Genomic DNA, 24,187 nt, shown 5'->3' on the forward strand with positions numbered 1-24,187 from the left:
ATTTCATTACCCAAACTAGGTAACATCATCAGTGGAAATTACTGAACTAGAATAATGTTTAGTGAATGCTGTCCCCTTTTCCAGGCTCAGAGAGGAGCTACAAATATTCTCCTTTATTGATTTTCAAAGCAATTTCTTCCCCTTGTCTTGCTGGTTTTAAATTGTTTCTACACTGATCACATCTTTATTCATGTTTACTCTGTAATTTTCTACTATTTATGAAAATGCAGGGCAATGTGGGCAATGCAGACCTATTTTCTAGGCCAAATTAAAAATTATCCTAAATCTGCCTGAAGAAATCATTCTTTCCAACTACAACTTACTCCCCTTCCTTGGGGAGTAAGGAAAGACTCAGAAGGGGAGGAATGGAAACAAGATCTCTTGCTTGTTTGGCACCATAAAAGGAGTTCACCTGAATGGGATTTTCCATGCACTCTTGTCCGGTATGCTCACACTAGCAAATTCCCCTTGGCTCAATTTTCAGAGATCACCACAGCATGAAGAAGACACTCGTGTAAGATTGTTGAGCGCAGCATTTCTATCCACTCTCTCAAGGCTGCAAGTCTCAAACCGCTTACGGCCAACAGTATGTTTTACATTCAGCTGCTTGGACAGCTGGCCTAACAAGAGTCTTGCAAATCCAAAAAGGAAGTACACTTCACAGCTCAGTGGCATCAAAACCCTCCAGTTGTAGGGTTGGTTCTTCCTCTACACCCACAGTTGACAAGTTGAGGACAGAAAAGGAACAGAAACAACTCTAGGACACAGGAAATTCTTTCGATCAAGTCATGCTACCAGGTCAACATTTATTGTTTCCCTTTGACAGCTGCCCTTATAACACTTATGTAACTCAACATTCATTCTAAGCCCAACTGGTAATATGAGCCTTTCTTGATCTTCCAAGGGCCTTGACTTTGGAAACTGCTTGCATGCAACATTCTGTGTTTCACACTTGTCCATTTGCTTCTAAGCAAAAAGCAACAATGTGATCTGAGACGTGGTTTATTTGCAATAAAATTTGTGTAGCTTCCCAAAACTCTAGCTATTCCCAACCCTTCCACTTAAGGGCCATAGTATACAACCATTGTGAGAGCACTCAAAAAGAAAAATTATCCCCCGTTTTCAGTGACAGATATTTATTTCTAAGGCAGATTAACTGTGGAGCAGAGATGCTTTTAAATGTGTCAGCATAAGACCCTTGCTGAAACTACAGGAACAGATTATAGGTTTAAAGGCTTTTGCAATGGATCGTTGGAAGGGAAGATGTGTAGTTATCCCAATAATAATAACATCAAAACAAGAATGAGAAGGAAGGAAGACAATACTTCAGCAGGTACTGCATCCTGCTATTCCAAGGATGGTCTTTCTCTACTGTCCAGTTTTTAAAATATTTTAACATGGGCAGACGTTTCAGGGGGCCAGGATGTTTGAACATCTCATCCTCTTTTTTTTATTGCAATTCTAATTTTTTTCTTCAATTTTGGAGAACCATTAACACCAGTTGTTTAGCAAACAAATGTGGGTAGGGAAAGACAATATAATGAAATCCAGAAATATCTGGGATTACTGTATATATTAACGAATTCCTTTTACTGAAGTTTTTATTGCAACATTCATTCATCTGATCATTTCAAATACTAACCATGCTTCAAATGAGCCAAATTATATGGCTAGAAAAAAATGGCACGTTCATTCAAACATTGCCACCAATCTTTGCAATGTTCATAAGATAACCCAATATCTGAAAGAAACGGTATAGACCAGGGGTCTCCAACCTTAGCAACTTTAAGCCTGGAGGACTTCAACTCCCAGAATTCCCCAGCCAGCAAAGCAAAGCTGGCTGGGGATTTCTGGGAGTTGAAGTCCTCCAGGCTTAAAGTTGCCAAGTTTGGAGACCCCTGGTATAGACTGTGTTGCTTTTTCACCATTCGCAAATCCAGGGTGATCAACAGTAGCATCAAAAGAGAAAATTCAATATAAGCAATAAAACACAAGTGACAGCATAATGACAAGCTGGATAGCAAATAAACAACTACCCGGAATTAATATTAATTAATAATAAGTGAAATCAATACTAAATACTGCATTGGATTGTCCTGCTGAGGATGCTACCAAGCCAGGTTTTCCTTCCAAGATGCTTTTTTTTCAGTTATTGGAAGTATTTGTACATACGTACAGAAAATCCAAAAGAGTTCACAGTAATCACAAAAACAGCATATAAAAAACAATGAGAAGGTAAAGCCAATGAAATTTACTCTTATTTTCATGCAAGTTTTAGGAGGAAGCTGGGAAAGGCTAACCTAAAAAGGCAGGTTTTTAAAGTACACTTTAATGAAGTCAGTGTTGAGGTTTGGTATACCGCAGAGCGAAAGCTGCTGCTCAGACTGGGATCTACCACAAAGCAGACCTCTCTACGTTTCACTAAATAGTCATTTGTAGTTCTGGCATCAGGGCACCCTGGGAAGGTCCTAGGTGCCTATGAGGCCGATTTAATCCAAGGCTTTTTAAAAAGAATGTGATTCCTAATTGTTTAAATATACTAGACCCACATCATTAAATTGTCTTGTTAACAGATTGGCAACAAGTGCAGATATATATATATATTTAGCAAACAATACATGTAGAGTAAGATGCTCCAGAAAACAACTTAGCCACAACCTCCTGCACCAGTTATATTTTTTGGAGCGGTCCCAAAAGCAGTACATTAAATAATTTGATCTTAAGGTTACCAATGCAGGAATGACCAAACTAACCATATCCATAAAAAGGCACTGTAGCCTACTTTGAAAGTAAGTGCTCCTGACCACAGGTGATCTGAGCGCTCACTAACAATGATGGATCTTGAAGCACCCCCCACACCAAGAGCCTGTTTCTTTAAAAGCAATGCAGCCTCATTCAGAACAGGCAATTCCTCCAGCTCCTCAATCCACATGCACTACAGGTAGTCCTTGACTTATGACAGTTTGTTTAGTGACCGTTTGAAGTTAAATGGCACTGAAAAAGTGACTTATGTCCATTTTTTACACTTATAGCATCCCCACAGTCATGTGATCAAAATTCAGACGCTTGGCAACTGGACATTGACTTACCTGAATGTCCTTTTTCAGAACGCTGCGTATACACTCCAGCATTGGGAAAATCCTCTTATCTGACAGCAACTGAGAGAACTTTTTTTACTTATCTTCCACTCTGTGCTCTCTCCACGCCCCCTTTTGCACCCGAATCCCCAGTCTTGAACGAAGACACCACAGGTGAACAACAACAAACTTTATTAACACAAAACCACCACAAGCAAACAACCAAAGAAAGGGGAGGGAAATGGAGTGTATACGCAGCGTTCCGAAAAAGGACATTCAGGTAAGTCAATGTCCATTTTCCAGAACGCTGCTACTACACTCCAGCATTGGGACATACCCAAGCCTAACTTTCAGGGCCGGGCAAAACACTATCCAACTCAGAAGACCCAGACACCACTGCCTGCAAAACTCGTCGCCCAAAAGACGCCTCAGCCGAAGCATAGGCATCAATCCGGTAATGTCTTATGAAAGGCGACAAAGAAGTCCAAGTAGCCGCCCTACAGATGTCCAACACAGAAGCCTGGGTAGCCCAGGCTGCTGAAGTAGCCGCACTCCGCGTAGAATGAGGCAAAATGTTCCCAGGAACAGGACGACGCTGATTCTCATAAGCAGCAGCAATACAGGCCTTAATCCAACGACCAATCGTGGTCGACGACACTTTCTGACCCATGGATGCAGGATGGAACGAAACAAACAGGGCTTCCGTCTTCTGAAACTCGGCCGTCCTACGCATATAACGTCTCAACGCCCTGCGCACATCCAGAGTGTGCCAAAGAACCTCTCGATGATGTCTTGGCGACGGACAGAAATCCGGAAGCACCAATTCCTGCGCCCGGTGAAACCACGAATTAACTTTGGGCAAGAACGCAGGATCCATCCGCAGGACCACAGTATTAGCATGAAAAATGCACAAGTCTTTCCTGACGGATAAAGCAGCAAGCTCAGAAATGCGCCTAGCCGATGTGATCGCCAGGAGAAAAGCAACTTTGAACGACAGAAACTTCAGTGAAGTGGAACCCAGCGGCTCAAACGGAGACAAAGTGAGAGCCTGCAAAACTAAAGACAAATCCCAAGAGGGATAACGATGAACTGTAGGCGGTCTCAGGTTCGTAGCTCCATGAAGGAATCCCTTCACCCACGGGTGATGAGCTAAGGAAGTATACGGTGGACAGGATAACACAGTGGCCAGGGCCGCTACCTGGCGCCTGAGAGTTGCGGGAGACAAACCCCATTCCAAACCCGCCTGTAGAAAAATGAGGACGTCCTGAACCGTTGCAGATGTAGGGTCCACATGAGCAGTCGCACACCAATGGCAAAAGGCTCTCCACGAGGCTTCGTAGATCCTCGTCGTGGATGGTCGACGGGCCGACTGAATCGTACCAATCACCGTATCCGGCAAACGACCTTTCTTCAAGATGACACGCTCAAATGCCAGACGGCCAACTGCAGCCACTGGGGCTCGGGATGACGAATGGCCCCCTGACGCAGCACGATCCGATGTGGAGGAATCACCCACGGTTCCATCACCGAAAACTCCACCAGATCCGCGAACCACGGTCTGCGGGGCCAATGTGGAGCTACCAGTAACATCTCCGCCTTCTCCGCCATCATCTTGCGAACCACCTGCTGAATCAGTGTGACGGGCGGGAAGGCATACAGTAGACCCGCTGGCCAACGACACCGCAGAGCGTTTGTGTCTTCTGCCGCAGGAGTCGGATACCGAGTGATGAACCGGGAAAGCTGGGCGTTGGTCGGACTGGCGAACAGGTCCACCAAAGGCCGTCCGAAGCGAAGACAAATCTCCTGAAATAGACTGGGAAGTAGCTGCCATTCGGACCGAAGAGAATGCATCTTGAAACGACGGTAACGTACCGCCCGGTTCAACTCCTTGAGGTTGAGAATGCCTCTGACCCCTCCCGAACTTTTGGGAACCAAAAACAGTATCGAATAGAAGCCGGTCCCCTGCTGGTCCAACGGAACTGGTTCTATCGCATGGATCTCCAGCAGGTGTGCTATCTCTTTCACCATCAGGCTGCGGGAGTCTGTGGACAGTGGAACTGGGCACCGGATGAACCGTCGTGGGGGCCGATCCGTGAATTCGATAGCGAGGCCCTCCGAAATAGTGCGACGCACCCACTCGTCCGGAGTGGACCGGGCCCACCGATGACGAAATGCCCGGAGACGTCCTCCCACTGGCCCTGGAGTCGGTGAGTCATTTGCCCCATCTGAAGGGCCTAGAAGTGGACCCACGATAGGGGCGCTTGGAGGAGGACTGTGACCTGCCACGCTCTCTGAAACGCTGTCTGTCAGAGAAGCGTTCTGGAGTCTGGAACGACTGCCGGTAAGTCGAGGGGCCTCCCTGCCCCGAGTAGGAACGAAATGGCTGACGTTGCGTGTAAGGGGTGTAACGCCTGTCTTGTCTGCGAAAGGACGAGGGCATAATTTTGCGTTTGTCTTTGTCCTCCACGAGAATCGGCTCCAATGCCGTACCAAACAGGTTCGGGGCTTTATACGGGGCCGCCGCCAACTTCCATTTGGTTTTCACATCAGCTTTCCACGGCCGTAGCCAGAAAAGGCGTCGCGATGTGACAGAAGTCGCTAACGCCCGCGATGCAAACTTGACAGAGTTCAACGAGGCATCCGCCGAATACTCTGTGGCTGCAATAATCTTGTTAATATCGTGGCGTAAGCGGGTATCCTCTGGAGGGAGCCGCTCCTGAAGTTGGCGCAACCAGATCAAGGAGGCCCTATTGAAGAATGAAGTAGCCGTGGCAGTTCTAACAGTCCAGGCCACGGCTTGATGAGACCTACGAAAGGCCAATTCAGTGCGCCTGTCCTCCGACTTGAGCCCCTCCGGCGGATCAGATGAGACCATCGAATGCGAAGTGAGAGACGCCACCGGCGCATCCACTGTGGGAACATCCAACATGGCTTCAAGTTCGGGCGCCGCACAGAACAGTTTCTTATCTAAATTGCTTGGAGCAGTGGACGACCCTGGTTGGGCCCTAGGCGCTTGCAGAACATCCGCGAACAGTTGGGGACACGGAATAAAGTCCTTCTCCTGCTTGACTTGCTTAAACAGGGCATCATGAGGACCGGTCTCAGACAGGGTTGTCGGTGGTTGTGCTCCCACCGAACCCAAATTAGTAGTCAAACGCGCCTTGTGAAGGAGGGACTTAAATAGTGAGGGACGAAACAAGCCCGTGAAGGCTGGAGTGTCAGGTACCAGACCTTCATCCTCAGAGAATTCGAGGTCGTCGGGGCCCTCCTCGTCATGGCACGAGTCCTCAGACAAAACAGACTCACGAGGCGAGGGGGATCGAGCCCTGCGAGAGCTTGAAGAGGGCAACGTGCTTGAAGTCCCCGCCGCCGATGTCCGGGCCGCTGTCTGCGCTCCGGCCGCCATAATAGAGGCCAATGCTGTTGATAACATCGTCTGGAAGTCGAACTGAGACGGAGGCGGAGGATTGTCCACCTCACGGAGTCCCGCTGCTGTAGGTGTGAAAGTGGCCGAAGGTTGGCGTCGAGGGGGCGGAAAGGCCTCCAACCCCGCTGAGGAAACATCAGGCATCGACTGGGACACGCCCTTCTGCCAAGCCAAGGAACCGGATTGGACCGCTCTCCGCTCCGAGAGGCCAGGAACAGGAACAGACTGTTGGGCGGATCCCGCATCATCACGGGCTAAAGAAGCTGACGCCTGCTTGGCCTTCTCGCATCGTTTCTCCAAAGCCTTATGACGCCTGAGAGCATCCTTATCAGCGGCCGAGGAGGTCTTAGAGTGGCGGGACTTGTGACCGCCAGACGCAGAGCGTTTGCCCGATTGTTTCTTGCGGGACTTAGATCTGACAGGACTGACCTCCTGATCACTGTCTGAGGAGAACGAGCAGTCCGCCATGGTGAGAATGCCCCAAGCAGAATAGAATTCTTAAACAGTTGATTGACAGATGAAGATGTAATAATAAATAATGATTGATTGATTGACAAAAATCAGTTTACTTGATTAATTGATTAATTGATTGGATGAATGCTTGTTTGATTGATTAATTGGTTGACTGAATGACTGGCTGCTTTGATTGCGTAATTAATAGATATCCGCCTGAGAATAATTAATTGAGTGATTGCTTAATTGATTAAAACCAGATGAATTAATATTCTGGTTACTGCCCTGGGCAATGCACTATGCCCCAACGAGCAGAGCTGGCACTCCTGCCACGCTAATCACAAGGGTACCCCTGTCTCTGCCCAGATAGAGGGAAAGCCATGCACTAGAGGCTGCAAACCAAGGGGTGAGCGATAAACTGGCCACGCTCCCCCCCCTCTTTTCTCTTCTTCGAGTCACTGCCCAGCACGGGACAGAGGCTCAGCCAGCCAGCCCTCGGAGTAAGGCTGCGGCCCTCTAATTAGGGTCCGCGCTGCCACGAGGAGATTTCAAAATGGGGGCCGCCCTAATGCTTCAAAATGGCGGCCGCAAGTTGGTGGCGTAGTTGTAAAATGACGGCCCGCCCGAGCTTAGAAGGATGGCGGAGCGCTTTCCCCTTGGCGCCGCTCACACGCGGACGCCAATCAGAGCTGGAAACAGGGCGGCTTAGGTATGACGGGAGGGTAGCGAGCCCCGACAGCCACGCCACACCCTCCCCAGCGATCACTTACGGCTGTATCGAGGCCTTAGCGAAAAGCCGCCAGTCACAGCGCCGCCCGCAGAAGCCTGACGGGACGGCCGCTGTAGAAATATGCCACGAAACACAGCGAGCCGGTAGCCGCACTTGCAATACCTCAATTCCGGCTCGCTGTTCCACACGGGAGTCGGGGATCGATCCGCTCAGCCCCAATCTCCCCGGCGATAGCAATACCTTACCGGCTCCGCCCCGCAGGGTCAGAAGCCGGCAGCAGCAAGCGCAGGTGCGCTAAAGCCGGCACGACCCAGTTCCCTGGGCACGAAACCGGCAATCAGCTGATTGACTCCAGAAGGCAAAGAAACTAACTCAACCGAAAAAAAGGGAGAAGAAAAAAATAAAAAAAAAGGGGGCTAATCAAAAATAACCAAAAAGGCCTAACGCAACACTCAGAGCACAGAGAAAATCCTCCCAGTGTGTCAGCAACTGAGAGAAAGACTGGGGATTCGGGTGCAAAAGGGGGTGTGGAGAGAGCACAGAGTGGAAGATAAGTAAAAAAAGTTCTCTCAGTTGCTGTCAGATAAGAGGATTTTCCCAATGCTGGAGTGTAGTAGCAGCGTTCTGGAAAATGGTATGTATTTATGATGGTTGCAGTGTCCCAGGGTCATATGATCCCCTTTTGTGACCTTCTAACAAGCAGTCAATGGGGAAGCCAGATTCACTTAACAATTATAGCAATAGCAATAGCACTTAGACTTATATACCGCTTTACAGTGCTTTAAAGCCCTCTCTAAGCGGTTTACAGAATCAGCATACTGCCCCCAACAATTTTGGGTCCTCATTTTACCCACCTCAGAAGGATGGAAGGCTGAGTCAACATTGAGCCTGGTGAGATTTGAACTGCCAAATTGCAGGCAGCCGCAATCAGCAAAAGTAGCCTGCAGTACTGCACTCTAACCATTGCGCCACTGCGACTAAATTTAACAATTGCAGTGATTCATTTAACAACTGCAGCAAGAAAGATTGTAAAATGGGGTAAAATTCATTTAACAATTATCTCACTTAGTAACAGAAATTTTGGGATCATAAGTCACAGACTATCTGTACTGGGATTCAGCTTTAGTTTATTGTCCATCATCCATTCCATTACTACATTCCTATATTAGTTTAAGTTAGCCTCGCCTGTTTCAAATATTGGATGGGCTTTATTGCGGATCATAATCTCATTTTGGTTGACATTCTGATTCATACTTGTTCTCCATGGCTCCTTCATTTCTATTTTATGTGGAGCTCAGTAATTAGTTAACAGGTTTTTAAATGATATATGGTGTACTCAGTTACCTTCCTCTATGCATTGAAAAATTGTAATTTTATCATGCTTATAAATCTCTTGCTTATTTATCTGACTTTTTTCTTTTTGGGGGGAAGAGGGTTTCCCTTCTACTTTTTATATACATATATTTTTTAAAGTTTAACAAAAATATATCAGACAAAAAGAGAATGGCAGTATTTTAATTCATTATTTTCTTTAATAGCTTAAGGTTCCCAGGAACCTTGAATCCCAATTTGTTTAGTATCAACTTATATTGCTAGAGTATACTTTATTTTTTCCAAGCCTCAGAGCAAATACTCTGGAGGAAGGGAAAAGTTGCCTTATATGGCATATAAAAGAGAATAAATGTGGGAGAAGATGTCACAAACTGAACAGTAGAGAATAAACAAAGTACTTCATCAATCATTTCCCAAATCTTTAAAGAGAAACAATCAATTAAGAGGGGATGAGTATATACATAGAAATATTGCTATGCAAGAATACAATCACTCATGCACTGGACATCTCACAATCGAACTATTGCAATTTGCTGTATATGGGGATGCCCCTGAAGACCATCCAGAAGCTGCAGCTGGCTCAAAATGCAGCAGCATGAGAAGTAACAGGCACTTCACACTATGGTTATTTGGCACCACAAGTTATGCAAGCTGCATTGGCTGCCAGTTAACTTCTGGGTGCAGTTCAAAGTGCTAGTTGTTACCTATAAAGCTCTTCCTGGCATTCCTTGGTTATCTGAGAGATCATTGTTTCTGCCCACTTAGTACATCTGGGCAGAGTGAGCACATGCCAGGTCCCTCAATTAAAGTCTGACATTCTATGGAACCAAAGAGCATGCATTTTCTGTCACTCTGGACTTGCCTTCTGGAAGATTATCTCCCCTTCCCCGGAGATATAGATGGTGCCCACTTTTCTGGAGTTCCAGAAAACACTTCAAACCTGGCTCGGTTCTGAAGTCTGCAATTAATGAGGGCCCCCTGTGATATTTTTTATTGTTAAGGCTGTTTGTGGTCCGGGCTGACACATTATGTTTTTATTTTTTATGCTTTTAGCCGCTTAAATGGTGTATTATGATTTTGTAAGCTGCCCAGAGTAAATTGGAGGGGGCAGCCATAACAAATTCAAATGTAGTAAACAAGTACTACAAAGGAATGCAAAAAATAAATTAGGAAAGAATTCAACAGAAGTACCATTGTGCACCAGTTAAGTCTAGTGGTTAAGGCACCAGACTAAAAACTAGGAAACTGTGAATTCTAATCCTGCCTTTGGCATGAAAGCTGACTGGGGGATTTTGGTCAGTCACTCTCCTGCAACCGAACCCAATTCACAGGGTTGTTGTTGTGGGGAAAACAGAAGGAATATTATATGTCCACTGCCTTGAGTTATTTATAAAAATATTAAAGGCAGGATATAAATCAATCAATCACACGGGTAAATCTTGGAAATGGGAAGATTATGATTGTTTTTTATATGCCAGTTTCTAATGGTTTGAGCACTGCATGATGAACCATATTCCACAGAGCACTTGCTTTGCACATTCAGAGTTCCAAATTTATCATATTTTTCAGAGTATAAGATGCACTTCCCCCACCCGCAAAAGTGGGTGAAAATTTTGGTGCGTCTTATAGACCGAATACGGACCCGTTTTGGCCTCCCGAACCCTCTGCGCGTCATGTTTTCGCCCTCCCCAGCCTCCAGAAGCACTCTGCAGTGCTCCGCACATCCCATTTTTGCAAAAAACGGGCCTGTTTTCACCAAAAATGGCCCACCTTTGGCCTCCCAAACCCTCAGCACGTCGCGTTTTCGCCTTCCCCGGCCCCCAGAAGCATTCTGCAGTGCTACACACATCCAATTTTTGCCTAAAACTGACCCATTTTTGGCCTCCTGAACCCTCCATGCATCCTGTTTTCACTCTCCCCGGCTCCTAGAAGCACTCTGCAGGCCAAAAACGGGTGCATTTTTGGCAAAAACAGGATGCGCAGAGGGTTCGGGAGGCAAAGTGCTTCTGGGGGCTGGAGAGGGTGAAAACGGGATGTGCGGAGGCCAAAAACTTTTTCCCCCTTGTTTTCCTCCTCTAAATCTAGGTATGTCTTAATAGTCTGAAAAATACGATAATGCTTCTACCATAAGAATTTCAAGTAGCAAAGCTTAACAAAACTTTTGCCTTATACTATGGAGAGCTACAAGTATTGCAACAGATATTATTATTCACAAATACGGTATCTCAGGTTGTCATAACAAGTGGGAAAGTCCAGGGGTTTCTTTACATGCAGAAGATCCCAGGTGGCCTCCACTAGATGTGCCAATGGAAATTATTTAGATCTGCAATGTTTCTAATTCACTTTTGCCAGAAATAGTCTGGAGAGCAGCTACTCAATATTGTGCTTGATGGATCTGTAATCTGATTCAGTATATATAATTACATAGATACAAGGAAGATGTATTTGAAAGTAATAAACGATTATTTGATCATCATAGGGATGATTCAAGGGGAGCCCTAAGCTTGTATATTCTCTTAGTCCCCTTTCCTCCTTCTATGCCACTGTAAGGAGCTGCTGGAACAATTTTGCTTGCAACTTAGGAATTTGCTTTGCTTCATTTCATTTTGCTCTAGAGAGCTACAGTCATCTTTTCTGCCAACAGATAGCAGACTGTTTAATCTTTTCCAACCTGATGACCTCCAGATGGATTAGTACTACAGTCACAGAATTTCTGACAAGTATGATCAAATGCATGATCAAATTCCAGAGGTTGTCTGGAAAGTACCTGGATGGAGAAGGCTTGTCTAGTGGAAGTCTCTATGCTTTCCTGGAAAAAGCTAGCCTGATCAACCAATTTAAGATTCGGATTCAACATTAAATTGCTAATAAAGGGGCCTATCCTATCTGAGCCATATATTTTTAAAAAAGCTATATATAGGTAGTCCTTGACTTACAACAGTTCGTTTAGTGACCATTCAAAGTTACAATGGCACTGAAAAATGTAACATGACCGTTTTTTCAGTTATGACCTTTGCAGCATCCCTATGGTCATGTGATCAAAATTCAGACGCTTGGCAATTGGTTCGTGTTTATGACCGTTGCTGTGTCCCAAGGTCATGCGATCCCCTTTTGCGACCTTCTCACAAGCAAAGTCAATGGGGAAGACAGGGTCACTTAACAACTATTGTTGTGGCTCCCTAAATGGCTTAGAGGCTAAGACGCTGAGCTTGCCGATCAGAAAGGTTGGTGGTTCGAATCCCATATATAGGTTTCCTGCGTGAGCTGGGGGTTGGACTAGATGACCTCCAAGGTCCCTTCCAACTCTGTTACTGTTACTAACTTAACAATTGCAGTGATTCACTTAACAACTGTGGCAAGCAAGCTTGTAAAATGGAGCAAAACTCACTTAACAAATGTCTCACCTAACAACAGAAATTTTGGCCTCAATTGTGGTTGTTAAGTTGAGGACGACCTGTATAACTGTGGTGAAAAATGAGAATAAAGCAGATTCAGATCTGCTACAGAGAAACTGAGGGGGAAAAATAACCACCCCTCCATTTTGTAATGAAAGAAGTATTCAGCAATCATCCGGGATCTGCACAAAGTATCCATATGGCTCACAAAACATAAAGAAAAAATCAACATTAATCATCTCATGAAGCTCAAGACCTCTCAGGTTGCACTCTGCACTATTTTTGAACACTGACATCTGGAAGACCTGCACGCCAAAGCAGCTTGAGAAGGAAGCATCTGATACAGTGCTTGCTAATTTCATGGACAACAAACTGGAAGTTGCCAAGACTATATGGGGCTCCAAAAAACCAAACGTTGGCATTATCTATTCCAGAATAGTCAAGTCATCCAAGAATCTTACAGGTGCTGAAATAATGAACAACCCAATTAAGAGCGCTCAGATGGAGATACAAGATATAGAGTTACTGAAATGGGAGAAGCTACCATATCATCTGACCCACATACATCAGGACCTACTTAATTTTAAACATGGAAATAGCAAAATATTTCCCCACAATCTATTTTTTTTTTAAAGTGTGGATGGACGAAAAAACAAGTAGCAAAGATTGCCCACATGTTAATATTACACTACAACTCTTTATTTTGTCATTCGTACTTAGCTACTTTTATACAGATAGTGCTCAATTTACCACCATTTGTTTAATGATAGGTTGACATAACAACAGCTATGAAAAAAGTGATTTATGATTGTCCGGAAGGTGCTTCTTCAAGTGGCAACTGGACTTTCTTGTTTTTCTTTGAAGACATTTCGCTTTTCATCTAAGAAGCTTCTTCCACTCTGAAGAAGGTTCTTGGATGAGAAGCGAAACGTCTTTGCCTCTTGAAAAAGCACCTTTGGGACAACCATGACCTGGATGACTGAGAAGCTCCATAGACATTTGACTTATGATTGGTTTTCACACTGGCGACTGTTGCAGCATCTCCATGGTCACGTGATCACAATTAGGATATTTAGCAACTGGCTCATATTTATGATGGTTGCAGTATTCCAGGGTCATGGGATCATCTTTTGCAACCTTCTGACAAGCAAAGCCAATGGAGAAGCCAGATTCACTGTACAACTTAGTTTAAAGATTCACATTACTAAGTTGAATTACTTAGTAAAATGAATTACTGCAGTGATTCACTTAACAACTGTACAAGAAAGGTCATAAAATGGGGCAAAACTGACTTAACTGTCTTGCTTAGCAGTGGAACATTTGGGCTCGGTTATGGTTGTAAGTCAAGGACTACTTATATTAGGTCGCAGGGGCATTTTGGATGTCGGGATACTTTTGAAAAGTTATCCAAAGTGACAAGTGATTCAGAACATGTCCCACAGTTGTTGAGCCAGTTTCTCTATGGTCATAAATGTCATGTAACAGTACAAGTCACATCTGTATAACCAAAACGTGAGATCCTTTGCCATCAATTAGTTCCCCATTTAGGTACGCACAAGTCCCACAAATGCGGAATGTTTTATATTCCTGCAAATACAGGTAGTCCTCAACTTACGACTACAATTGAGCCCAAATGAATGTTGTTAAGTGAGAAATTTGTTTTTGCCCCATTTTACGATTTTTCTTGGCACAATTGTTAAGTGAATCACTGCAGTTATTAAATTAGTAACACGGTTGTTAAGTGAATGTAGCTTCCCCATTGACTTGTCAGAAGGTCACAAAAAGGGATCCCACGATTCCCGGGACACTGCAACCATCAGAAATGTGAGTCAGTTGCCAAGCATCTGAATGTAAATCATGTGACCGATGCTGTAACGGTCATAAGTGTGAAAAATGGTCATAACTCACTTTTTTCAGTGCCGTTGTAACTAATTTAACTGTTGTAAGTCAAGGAGTACCTGTACTGCATATAAGGAACTCCTGAATTTCACTTGTAAATAGAAGCTGACCACATGAAGGAGTGTTTGATTCTCCACTGTTTCTGCACATTTTAATCTGCAGGCTTCTGTATGGCTACCAGCTGAATTACCTGGAAAATTACCTATATGACTACCAGCTGAATTACCTGGAAAAACTACACGCAAAAACTTCAGTAATGAAGACTGTTACCTTAGGAGGAACATAGAACTCGAGAAGGAACCTTTCCCCTTCCATCTTTACTGCTTTCCTTAGCAGCAAACGGCATTTTTGCCACTGAGAGGTACCCACACAGTTTGTGTCGTCGGCAACCATGTAGCGAAGGGTTCCCTCTCTCTGAATGTCCACTAAATCCACTTTAGAAGATTGGCCCTTGGAAAGCCAGAGTTTGTGGGTCCATTTCTCTCTGGAATCGCTATGTTCTTTGCTAACAGGAGGACAGTGTTCCCTCTCAGACTGTTTGCTCTGCATGGATTCTGCACCTGGCTCAGGAGAAGACCGCCGATGCCACATCTCCTTCATGCCGTCCACCACGCACAAGCTCATGTTCCTCAGAGAAAAACCTTTCTTGAATTTTGTCTTGGAAGAACTGTGGACAGAGACATCTTCGGAGCTTCGGGACTGGCCGTATGAGGAGACTTTTCTTGCCTGAGCCTGTTGGGTTTGGCTCAAGTACCTGCTGGAGGTGAGTGTGTGGTCCATGCTGTCTAGAGACTCCACGGAAGTCTGCTCTTTTCTTGGCAAGAGATCCCGTCCATAAGGCATGTGGCAGTTCTGAAGGCCCACAAACGGGACAATGTTATACTTCGTAGGAGAATTGGACACAAACACCCTGTTGACCTCCAGGCTGAAGATGTCCAAGAAATTTGCTGCAAAATGATGAGAGAAGGAAGTCTCGGCTCCAGGAGTGTCGTAGTGAGGATTTTCCTTCAGGAACTGGCAGAACTTCTGAGCAAAGTCCACTGCAGCAGCCTGGGCATGGAGCTCACAGAATTCCCGCCAGTCAGGAAGCTGGGAGGGAGGTTCTTGACAAAAAGCATCGCCATTCATGACTGTTCCATTCCACCTATAACCAAGAGGAAGACGGTGAGTGAGTGTGTGTGTGTGTGTGTGAGAGAGAGAGAGAGAGATGAACAAGCTCTAACCACCCACCTGTTCTCAAATACAGGTAGTCCTTGACTTACCACCACTCAGTTAGTGACCGTTCAGAGTTAAAACAGCACTGAAAAAAGTGACTTATGACCAGGGATGGGCTTCAAAAAGTTTAGCAAGGGGTTCTTTATCCAGTTGCTGGGTGGGCGTGGCCATGGTGGTCGTGGCCTAGTCGGCCTCCTGCACCATGGCAGGGGGGCGTTTTTGCCCTTCCTGGGCTCTAGAGGCTTTCTTCGCGCCTATGGGAGGTCGAAAACAGGCTCCGGAGGCCTTCTGAAGGCTGGAAACAGGTCCGTTTCCAGCCTTCCCGAACTTCTGGTAGGCCTGTTTTTCGCCCTCCTTGAGCCTCCGTGCACACCCTGCACTTACCTGCATCCAAAATGGGCAGCGTGGGGATTCCTAGGAAGGACGGGATGGGCGGGGCCAGCCAGGAGTGGGATTTGGGAGTTCTCTGAACTGCACAGAATCTTAGCTAGAGGTTCTCCCAAACCCCTGCAAACCCCCAGCAGCCCACCCCTGATTATGACTGGTTTTCACACTTATGACTATTGCAGCATCCTCACGGTCACATGATTAAAATTTGGGTGCTTGGCAACTGGCAGTATTTATGTCGGTTGCACTATCCCAGGGATCGGTAATCACCATTTGTAACCTTCCCAGCTGGCTTCCGACAAGCAAAGTCAATGGGGGAACCCAGATTCGCTTAATGATTGTATAATACCCTTAATAGCAACAATGATTTGCTTAACAACTGCAACAAAAAAGATCATAAAATGGGACAAAACTCATTTAACTGTCTTGCTTAGCAACGGAAATTTCGGGCTCAATTATGGTTGTAAATCAAGGATTACCTGTAAAACAATAACTTGATTTGCTTGTACTGGGCTATTTCAGAAGAGGTGGTGGGGCCTGGAGGAGAAACAGCAGTCCTAACCGTAGTAGCCATTAAACCTCTCAATAAATTCAGAAAAAAATTAAAATAGCCTTCATAACATCTAAGATCCATTACACTGCCAAACACCCCCATTCTCTCTCAATTTTTAAAATGATACTGGGCTTGAAAATCTTAGCTTCTCAGTTTATTCATAAAGTGCAAAATTAACACTAACCAAAGGAAATAGATGGGGACATGTATCTCACTGCTCATATATTTTGGAGATGTAGAGTCTGCAAACCGCACTTTAACGTTGCAATCTTATGTCTGCCAAGATCACACTGCTAAATCCTAACCACAAAGTCTTGTACTCAATTGCCCAAATTATCATAGGAAATGAAAGGTAATAGGTAAACAGTTACACAGACTTACAGATATTAAAAATACTACTCCCAACTTTTGGGGGGCGGGGGGAGGGAAGCATGAAAATCTAAGCCAAGCATTCTACCCTGTTGTCATGGCAACATGGCTACCTTGTCTCCATGTACGTCTTTCGCATGAAAAAAAGTGATTTTAAAAAAGGGGCCAAAAACCCGCCTGCCTTTGATGCATTCAAAGATAAAATGCATTCACATGAACATTAAATCACCAACTATGCTTTCCTAATGTGGCTTTTATAACCCAAAGCGCAATGTTGAAAGAGAAGAAAATCTTCTCATCCTTTCAAGGACATTCACACCTAAATTTACCTCCCTTTCCTAGCTCTGAGGTAGCCTATTTCCTGTGTGTTCCTGGAGTACGTGTGCTTCACATGGAGCTTCTATCTCACTGCCTGCCTGTTGCCAAGGCAGGCTGAAGCTGGATCAAGATGACCCATTTCTGACAAGGCTGCTGGACAAAACACGACATCTCCCGGAAGCCCTGTCTCCTCACATCATGGAAATATTGATTGTGTGAAATATAAGTCAGTCTTCCCATCAGGAAACGCCCTTGCCTTCTCCACTTCATTCCTCTGCCTGCCCATCAGTCCCTTCCAGTAATGCAGAAACCAAATATAGGTAGTCCTCAACTGAGCCCAAAATTTCTGTTGTTAAGCAAGACAGTTATTAAGTGAGTTTTGCCCCATTTTCCAAGCTTTCTTGCCACGGTTGTTAAGTGGAACACTGTGGTTGTTAAGTGAATCTAGCTGCCTCATTGACTTTTCATCACATGAGGTCGGGACACTGCAAACCATCATAAATATGGGCCAGTTGCCAAATATTGATCACATGACCATGGGGATGCTGCAAAGGTCATAAGTGTGAATAATGGTCATAAGTCACTTTTTTCAGTGCCATTGTAACTTCAAACTGTCAATAAATGGTTGTTAAGTCGATGACTACCCGAAGAGCCCTCCCATTGTGGAGGAAGGCAACTTATCCTTGGAGCAATGTACATTCACCAATCCTTTGTTTATTTATTTAATAAATACAGCCACCCATCTCATATACTTGACCACGTGACTAACCATTACAAACAAGAGTAAAAACAGTACAAAAACACAACCAAAATTGTAAATAACATAAAACAGCAGGCAGGAATACCCACAACATCCCACAATCAACATAATCAAGTTTGCTAGCAACTTGGGAGATCGCAACACAGGTCATAATGATTACAATTACAGATTAACATAGTTGGAAGGGACCTTGTAGATCTGATCCAACCCCCTACCCACGCAGGAGACCCTACACCATTTCTGACAGATGGCAGTCCAATCTCTTCTTGAAAGCCTCCAGTGATGAAGCTCCCACAACTTCTGAAGGCAACCCCTGTTCCATTGGTTGATTGTTCTCACTGTCAGAAAATTTCTCCTTACTTCTAGGTTGAATCTCTCCTTGATCAGTTTCCATCCATTATAGAATAGAATAGAATAGAATAGAATAGAATAGAATAGAATAGAATAGAATAGAATAGAATAGAATAGAATAGAATAGAATAGAATAGAATAACAGAGTTGAAAGGGATCTTGGAGGTCTTCTAGTCCAACCCCCTGCTTAGGCAGGAAAGCCTACATCACTTCAGACAAATGGTTATCCAACATCTTCTTGAAAACCTCTAGTGTTTAGACTGGATTTAGACAGTGATTAGACCAATGACAATACAGTATCAGCAGAGGAAAGGGCCAGTGATGCAAACTTCATGTTCTCAAATGGTACAGAACATCTCTATGCTTCAAGGAGGAAGAAACTCTGAAGGCCACACAGCCGTCTGTCTATGAAGATAATCAGTCCTTCAGGCGATGACTGTCCCAAAGGCGTTTTTTTCAAGAGGCAATTGGACTTCCTAGTTTTTCTTTGAGGACGTTTCACTTCTCATCCAAGAAGTGTCTTCAGCTTTGACTGGATGGTGGAGAATGGAAGGATTTATTTTATACTCCTTGCAGGCAGCTGGTCATTTGCATTCTTTGAATCGTTAAGGCTACTGGGAGGTTTGTCAGGGTCTCCTGAGTAATGCAATGGGTGTGGAGTCTTCTTGGAACTACTGAAAAGATTGTGTGGTTGTGGAGCTGTGTTTCCTTAGGGATGTTTTCTGCCCTGTGTCCCTTACACTGTTAAACACAGGTGCAGACCATTGGGAATGAATCTGTGTTGTCTCCATCTCAAACTGAAGCACAAATGGTTCCTGTAGTCTGCAATTTTTCTGGAAATCCATTCATTCTCCCACACCAACGGATTTCCCAAAAAGTTGCAGACTACAGGAAACATTTGCGCTTCAATTTGAGATGAAGACAACACAGATCCATCCCCAACAACCTGCACCTGTGTTCAATAGTGAAGGGACACAGGGCAGAAAACATCCTACTAGCACAGCTCTACAACACAGTCCTTTCAGCAGTTCCAAGGCGGCTCCGCACTCATTTGCACTCCTCAGGTGACCCCGAGGACACAGACAAACCTCCTAGTGGCCTCAATGACTCTCTAAAAACAATGCAAATGACCAGATGACTGCAAGGAATATAAATCCTTCCATTCCCCACCATCCAGTCAGAGCTGAAGAAGCTTCTTGGATGAGAAGCGAAACCTCTTCAAAGAAAAGTCCAGTTGCCTCTTGAAAAAGCACCTTTGGGCCACAGAACCCTCTTTTTTGGGAATAGAATGGCAGTTTTAGGGAGATGCAATTTCCTTTTTTCCTTCCATGGATTCATGGCAATGGGGACTGTGGGTGTTTCAGCGACATGGACAAATGTGCTAATGTTTTCCTTTAGGAATGAGAGTTCTCAATCTTTGGGCAGATTCAGGCTATGCCTGAAATTTGCCTATTTTGGGTTAGTACAGGGCTGGTTAACAATGGCAACTTTACAACTTGTGGACTTCAGCTCCCAGAATTCCTTATCCAGCCATGCTCAGGAATTGAAGTTGACGTCCACAGGTCATAAATTTGCCATAGTTGCCCATCTCTGGGTTGGTAAGCAAGTGGGATTGTGGTTTATTATCCCTGGTTTATTTGCACTCCATTCAAACCATGTCTTAGCACAATGGATGAAGCCAGCAAATCTCAAAGCAAGCATTAAGCAGATGCAGAAGTCGTTAAGCAAACCCATTTTAGCCAGTGGGCGGTTTTTGTTGGAAATCAGAAGTAAATGCCGACTTCCAGCAAAAAAAAAAAAAGTCATAAATTGTGATCATATGACTGAGAGATGCTGCAAATGGCCATAAATATAGGCCAATTGCCTAGTGCACAAAATGCAATCATGTGATCTCAAGGGGGAAAGGCACAGCTATTGGAACTTTGAACACAAGTCATAAATACTTTTGGGGGTGGATAACTTCAAATGGTCATTAAGTGACCAATTGTAAGTCAAGGACTATCTGTATTAAGCTGCTAATGGGCAAACAGAGTTTGTGAATCCAGTTTATGGGAAATATGCGCTCATTCTGTTAATCATTCACTTTGCAAGATATTTTAGCTAATTTAAATCCAGTTTCTTTTATTTGATAAGTTGCTTTGATTTATGCAGAAATAAATTGCAATTTGATTTTTTTTTTACAGAGAGAAGAGCACCATGATGAGCCATTTTATATTAAGACACAATGAAGATAATTTTTCCTCCTGACACTGCAAGGTATTTTAATAAACGTGGCAGCAACTTTTAAGTTGTGTTTTTGGTTTAACTCTAAAACAAGCTCTGGTTTGTGGCCCTTAGTATTTGGTGATTCTAGAATAGTTAGGCTGGTCCTACATTCAGAGGAGGAAATGATATAAGGCTGGCCCAAACCTCTTGTGGGTGGGGAAGCAACAGAACTGAGTACATGCAAATAAAAAAGGGTTTATACCATATATAATTCACTGTGTTTAACCACTGATAAATCCCCCAACAATGTGTGATGCCTTTAAACCAAAGGTGAATTAAGAATAAATTATTAAATCAGAATCTGGGTAAGTTTTTAAATCAGAGTCTGGGCCTTAGTCCAGGGCCCAATTACAAAGTAAGCAAAAAAAAAAAAAAAAGCATGGTTTTAGAGATCACAAAAAAACCTCTCATGAGCTTGGCTTTAACTTAGTCTGATGGATGAATCCATCTATTATGGCTTAGTGTTGTTTGTGTGTGACGCAGGTAACATGTTCAATACCATGGTTTAAAAATCTAGCTCTAGCACTGTGAATGTCTCCAATTGCATCTTATATCTACATGTGTAATATATCGTGATAGACCAGGGATGTCAAATTCGACCACGTCACAGGCTGGATCGTGATGTATTACGACATTTTTTGCCTTTGCAGAACCAGGCTGGGCGTGGCCTGCACGTGACAAATCCAGCCAGCGGGCCACCAGTTTGACAAGCCTATATAGACTATTGTTATCTGTATCCCAAGAATTGATATCAACATCACAAACTATTGAATATAATTCCTATAGGAATACAATAATTCAAGCCAAAGTTTGGAGAAAAAGTTGGCCAAGAATTGCTGAAGAATTTTTATTTTATTTTAATTCATTTTATTTTATTTTATAACACCCATTTCAGTGTTGAAGTGACTCTGGGCGGCTTACAGAAATAAAAGCATAATAAAAACAATTAAAATGAGCAAGAATTAAATAGACTAATAAGAGGATGAATGGCATGGGGGTGGAGCCCTCTCTCTTACCCCGTCAATAATTATGGATTCTCATTACCGAGTAAAAGATAAATTAATTGATATAAATGCATGGTTGTATTACAGAGAGGGAGAATCCATCTCCTACTCGCCAGCATTTGTCGTATTTGCATATTTATTGCTGGGCTCTAAATTTTAGCTACTCTTTAAAAGAAATGCCACAGCTGCTTTGCCTATTACATGGAACAAAAGGTGTGAACAGAAAAAAACATTAAAGGTATGGGCTATTTTGATGAATTATAAGGGCAGTTGTACCAACCGAATGCCAAGTTTGCAATCAAGAATTGAATCTGGGCAGCGTATGACCACTTTAATTGAAGCTAATAAATTGGGCTACTTTTATTAGCACTATTATATTTGCTGTTTTATTAATTTGTTCACAGAGGTTCATTGAACTTTTGCACATACTGTAGTTTAATGTGGTCTAAACTTTGCATTCCCCACCCACCCAGCAGAAATGAGCCTTTCGTGTGAAATTTGAAAATAAGATTCAGGAGGAAGGGAGGCGATGGTCAGCTACTTGCAGTTGAAGTGTGCAGTTGAGATCTGCACACACCCTTTCTTTCTCAAGCATTACAGCAACTCACTTTCAGTATCGGCTTCTTTATTGCATGGTATTGTTCAGAAACCTTTTCCACAGCAAAGCTCACGGGGTCTGGGTGCCAGAGAAGCATTTCTGTTCTGACCGAAGATAACCTTCCAAGCTGACAAGGCACAAAGGTTTATAGAGAAGCTACAAGATGTAAACTGAGGTTAAAGGATGCAGCAGGAAGAGGAGAAGGAGGAAGGGGGAAAGCTTCCATTTAGAACTCAGCGTGCCCAGCCGAATAGTGGAATCCACCAATATATTGCTGGCACAAGCAACAATCAAGAAACCGTTGCTACCTTTTTATAGCTGGCTGGCTCCACCGCTCAGACATGTTTGTCAAGTTGCCCAGCCACATTTATGCAGCTGTGAAAAAGGGATCCTGACTACGACTTCCTCAGACAAGCCACGGATTGCTATCTGTTTAATTTTTGGATTTCGGTGGGATCCCACAACCCTGCCTGCTGTTCACTTCCAGACTGGTATTCAGAGCAGAGCTACCTCCAAGGCAGCAGGGTGGCTCTATTTCACTATGATGACTGATTTGCCCATCTCCAATCCTTGATGGCCTGCCCAGTTGTTCAAAGGCCCTTTTGTTTTACTGGTTATTGGATAACGTTGCTCTCATCTTCTGTCTTTGTGTTCTTTCTTCTCTAATTCTAGCAGCGGTTATGAACAGGGGTGGGAATCACATAATTTACCTACCGGTTCGCCCAGCACTGAAAATGTGAGCGCGTGCAGTTGCCTCACTCGCATGCACCATCTCCGCACATGTGCACGGCCGTCTGTGCGTGTGCTTTGCTCGCACGTGCAGTTTCCACGCATGCGCGCGGCTTTAAAACATGGCTAAATAGGACAGCATGGCACTGGGGCGGGGGTGAGGTATTCAGGTAAATGTATGTTTTAAAACTGATGGTAGCCTCATGGAAACTATTCTATGAAGAGATTTTCCCTGTAAGCCATTTTGCACAACTGCCTATGATAATCCTGTATACCGCCAACAGTCTCCAAGTATGCATACCAGTTCATCACATTTGGGGACCAATAGATCCACCTCCCTAATCAATGCACAAAGCATTGAAACATTTTTAAGAGACGTCAGCCTCTTCCTGAATCTATATCCAGGGACCAGAACTCTTCTAGGTAATGAGCTACTGTGACAACTCAATTCAGCTAAGATCTCCCTTCCAAAAACACAATCTCTGTTTGGTGTTTCACTGATCATCAATGAGAAAATCTGTAATGGCAGAAGAGCTCCATCCCTGTTACATACATCCACAGCTCCAAGCCTAGACTTGGCTCAAGGATAATGGAATCCAATCGCGCGGTCTGGAGCACATCCATGGACACGTTCCAAAGTCTTCACTTTCAATGGGTGATAAATTTTATTCCTGAGATGCCGGGGTCTGAATAGAGGACCTTTTACTTGCCAAGCATATTCAGTTCCACCACCCTACGGCATCTGACATCTATTCCAGAATACAGTTACAGCTATGACTGGAAATACCTATAAGGGAGATAGATACTGCTTATTTCTGTACAGACCTTGAAGAAGGAATGAAAAGACCATCAGCAAAATACGAATTAGACCCGGAAGATAAGAGAGCACGAGAAAGAAACTTAAGGCTGCCCCACCCTGATTGCCTTTGGTTTAAGAGGGAAGGAAATGGTCAGCTTTCAAAATTGTTATTATAGCCAATATCAACAAAGTTCCAACAATGAGTCCTGGGGGTGGTGCAGTGATTAGAATACAGTGTTGCAGGCAAACTCTGCCCGCAACCTCAAGTTCGATCCTAATGTGGCTCAAGTTTGACTCAGCCTTTCATCCTTCCAAGGTCAGTAACATGAGGATCCAGATAATTGGGGGCAATATTCTGACTCTGTAGACTACTTAGAGAGGGCTGTAAAGCACCGTGAAGCAGTATATAAGTCTAAGTGCTAAGTCCTACTGCTATTTCATGTGGAGTCTGTTGCCTGACTTGGCCTTCCTTGAAGGACTGACATCAGTTTTGAAGGTCTCACTACTCTCTGTTCAAATAGGCAGA

The 24,187-nt window shown here is 44.1% G+C and overlaps 1 protein-coding gene across 1 annotated transcript in view; it reads right to left on the minus strand.

Annotated features, from left to right (window-relative positions):
* Nucleotides 1–22,500, minus strand: part of SH2B2 (SH2B adaptor protein 2) — a 45,298-nt gene extending 22,798 nt beyond the window's left edge. Inside the window, exons 1-2 of the mRNA XM_070945782.1 lie at nucleotides 22,442–22,500; nucleotides 14,584–15,457 (exon numbers count right to left, since the gene is read on the minus strand). Coding sequence (XP_070801883.1) covers nucleotides 14,584–15,457; nucleotides 22,442–22,500 — 933 coding nt within the window. The remainder of the gene's footprint in view (nucleotides 1–14,583; nucleotides 15,458–22,441) is intronic.
* Nucleotides 22,501–24,187: the final 1,687 nt, after the last annotated feature.

This window comes from Pituophis catenifer, unplaced genomic scaffold (assembly GCF_029215685.1).
Source record: "Pituophis catenifer annectens isolate HBS135680 unplaced genomic scaffold, rPitCat1.0.hap2 SCAF_1, whole genome shotgun sequence".
Classification (NCBI taxonomy): domain Eukaryota; kingdom Metazoa; phylum Chordata; class Lepidosauria; order Squamata; family Colubridae; genus Pituophis; species Pituophis catenifer.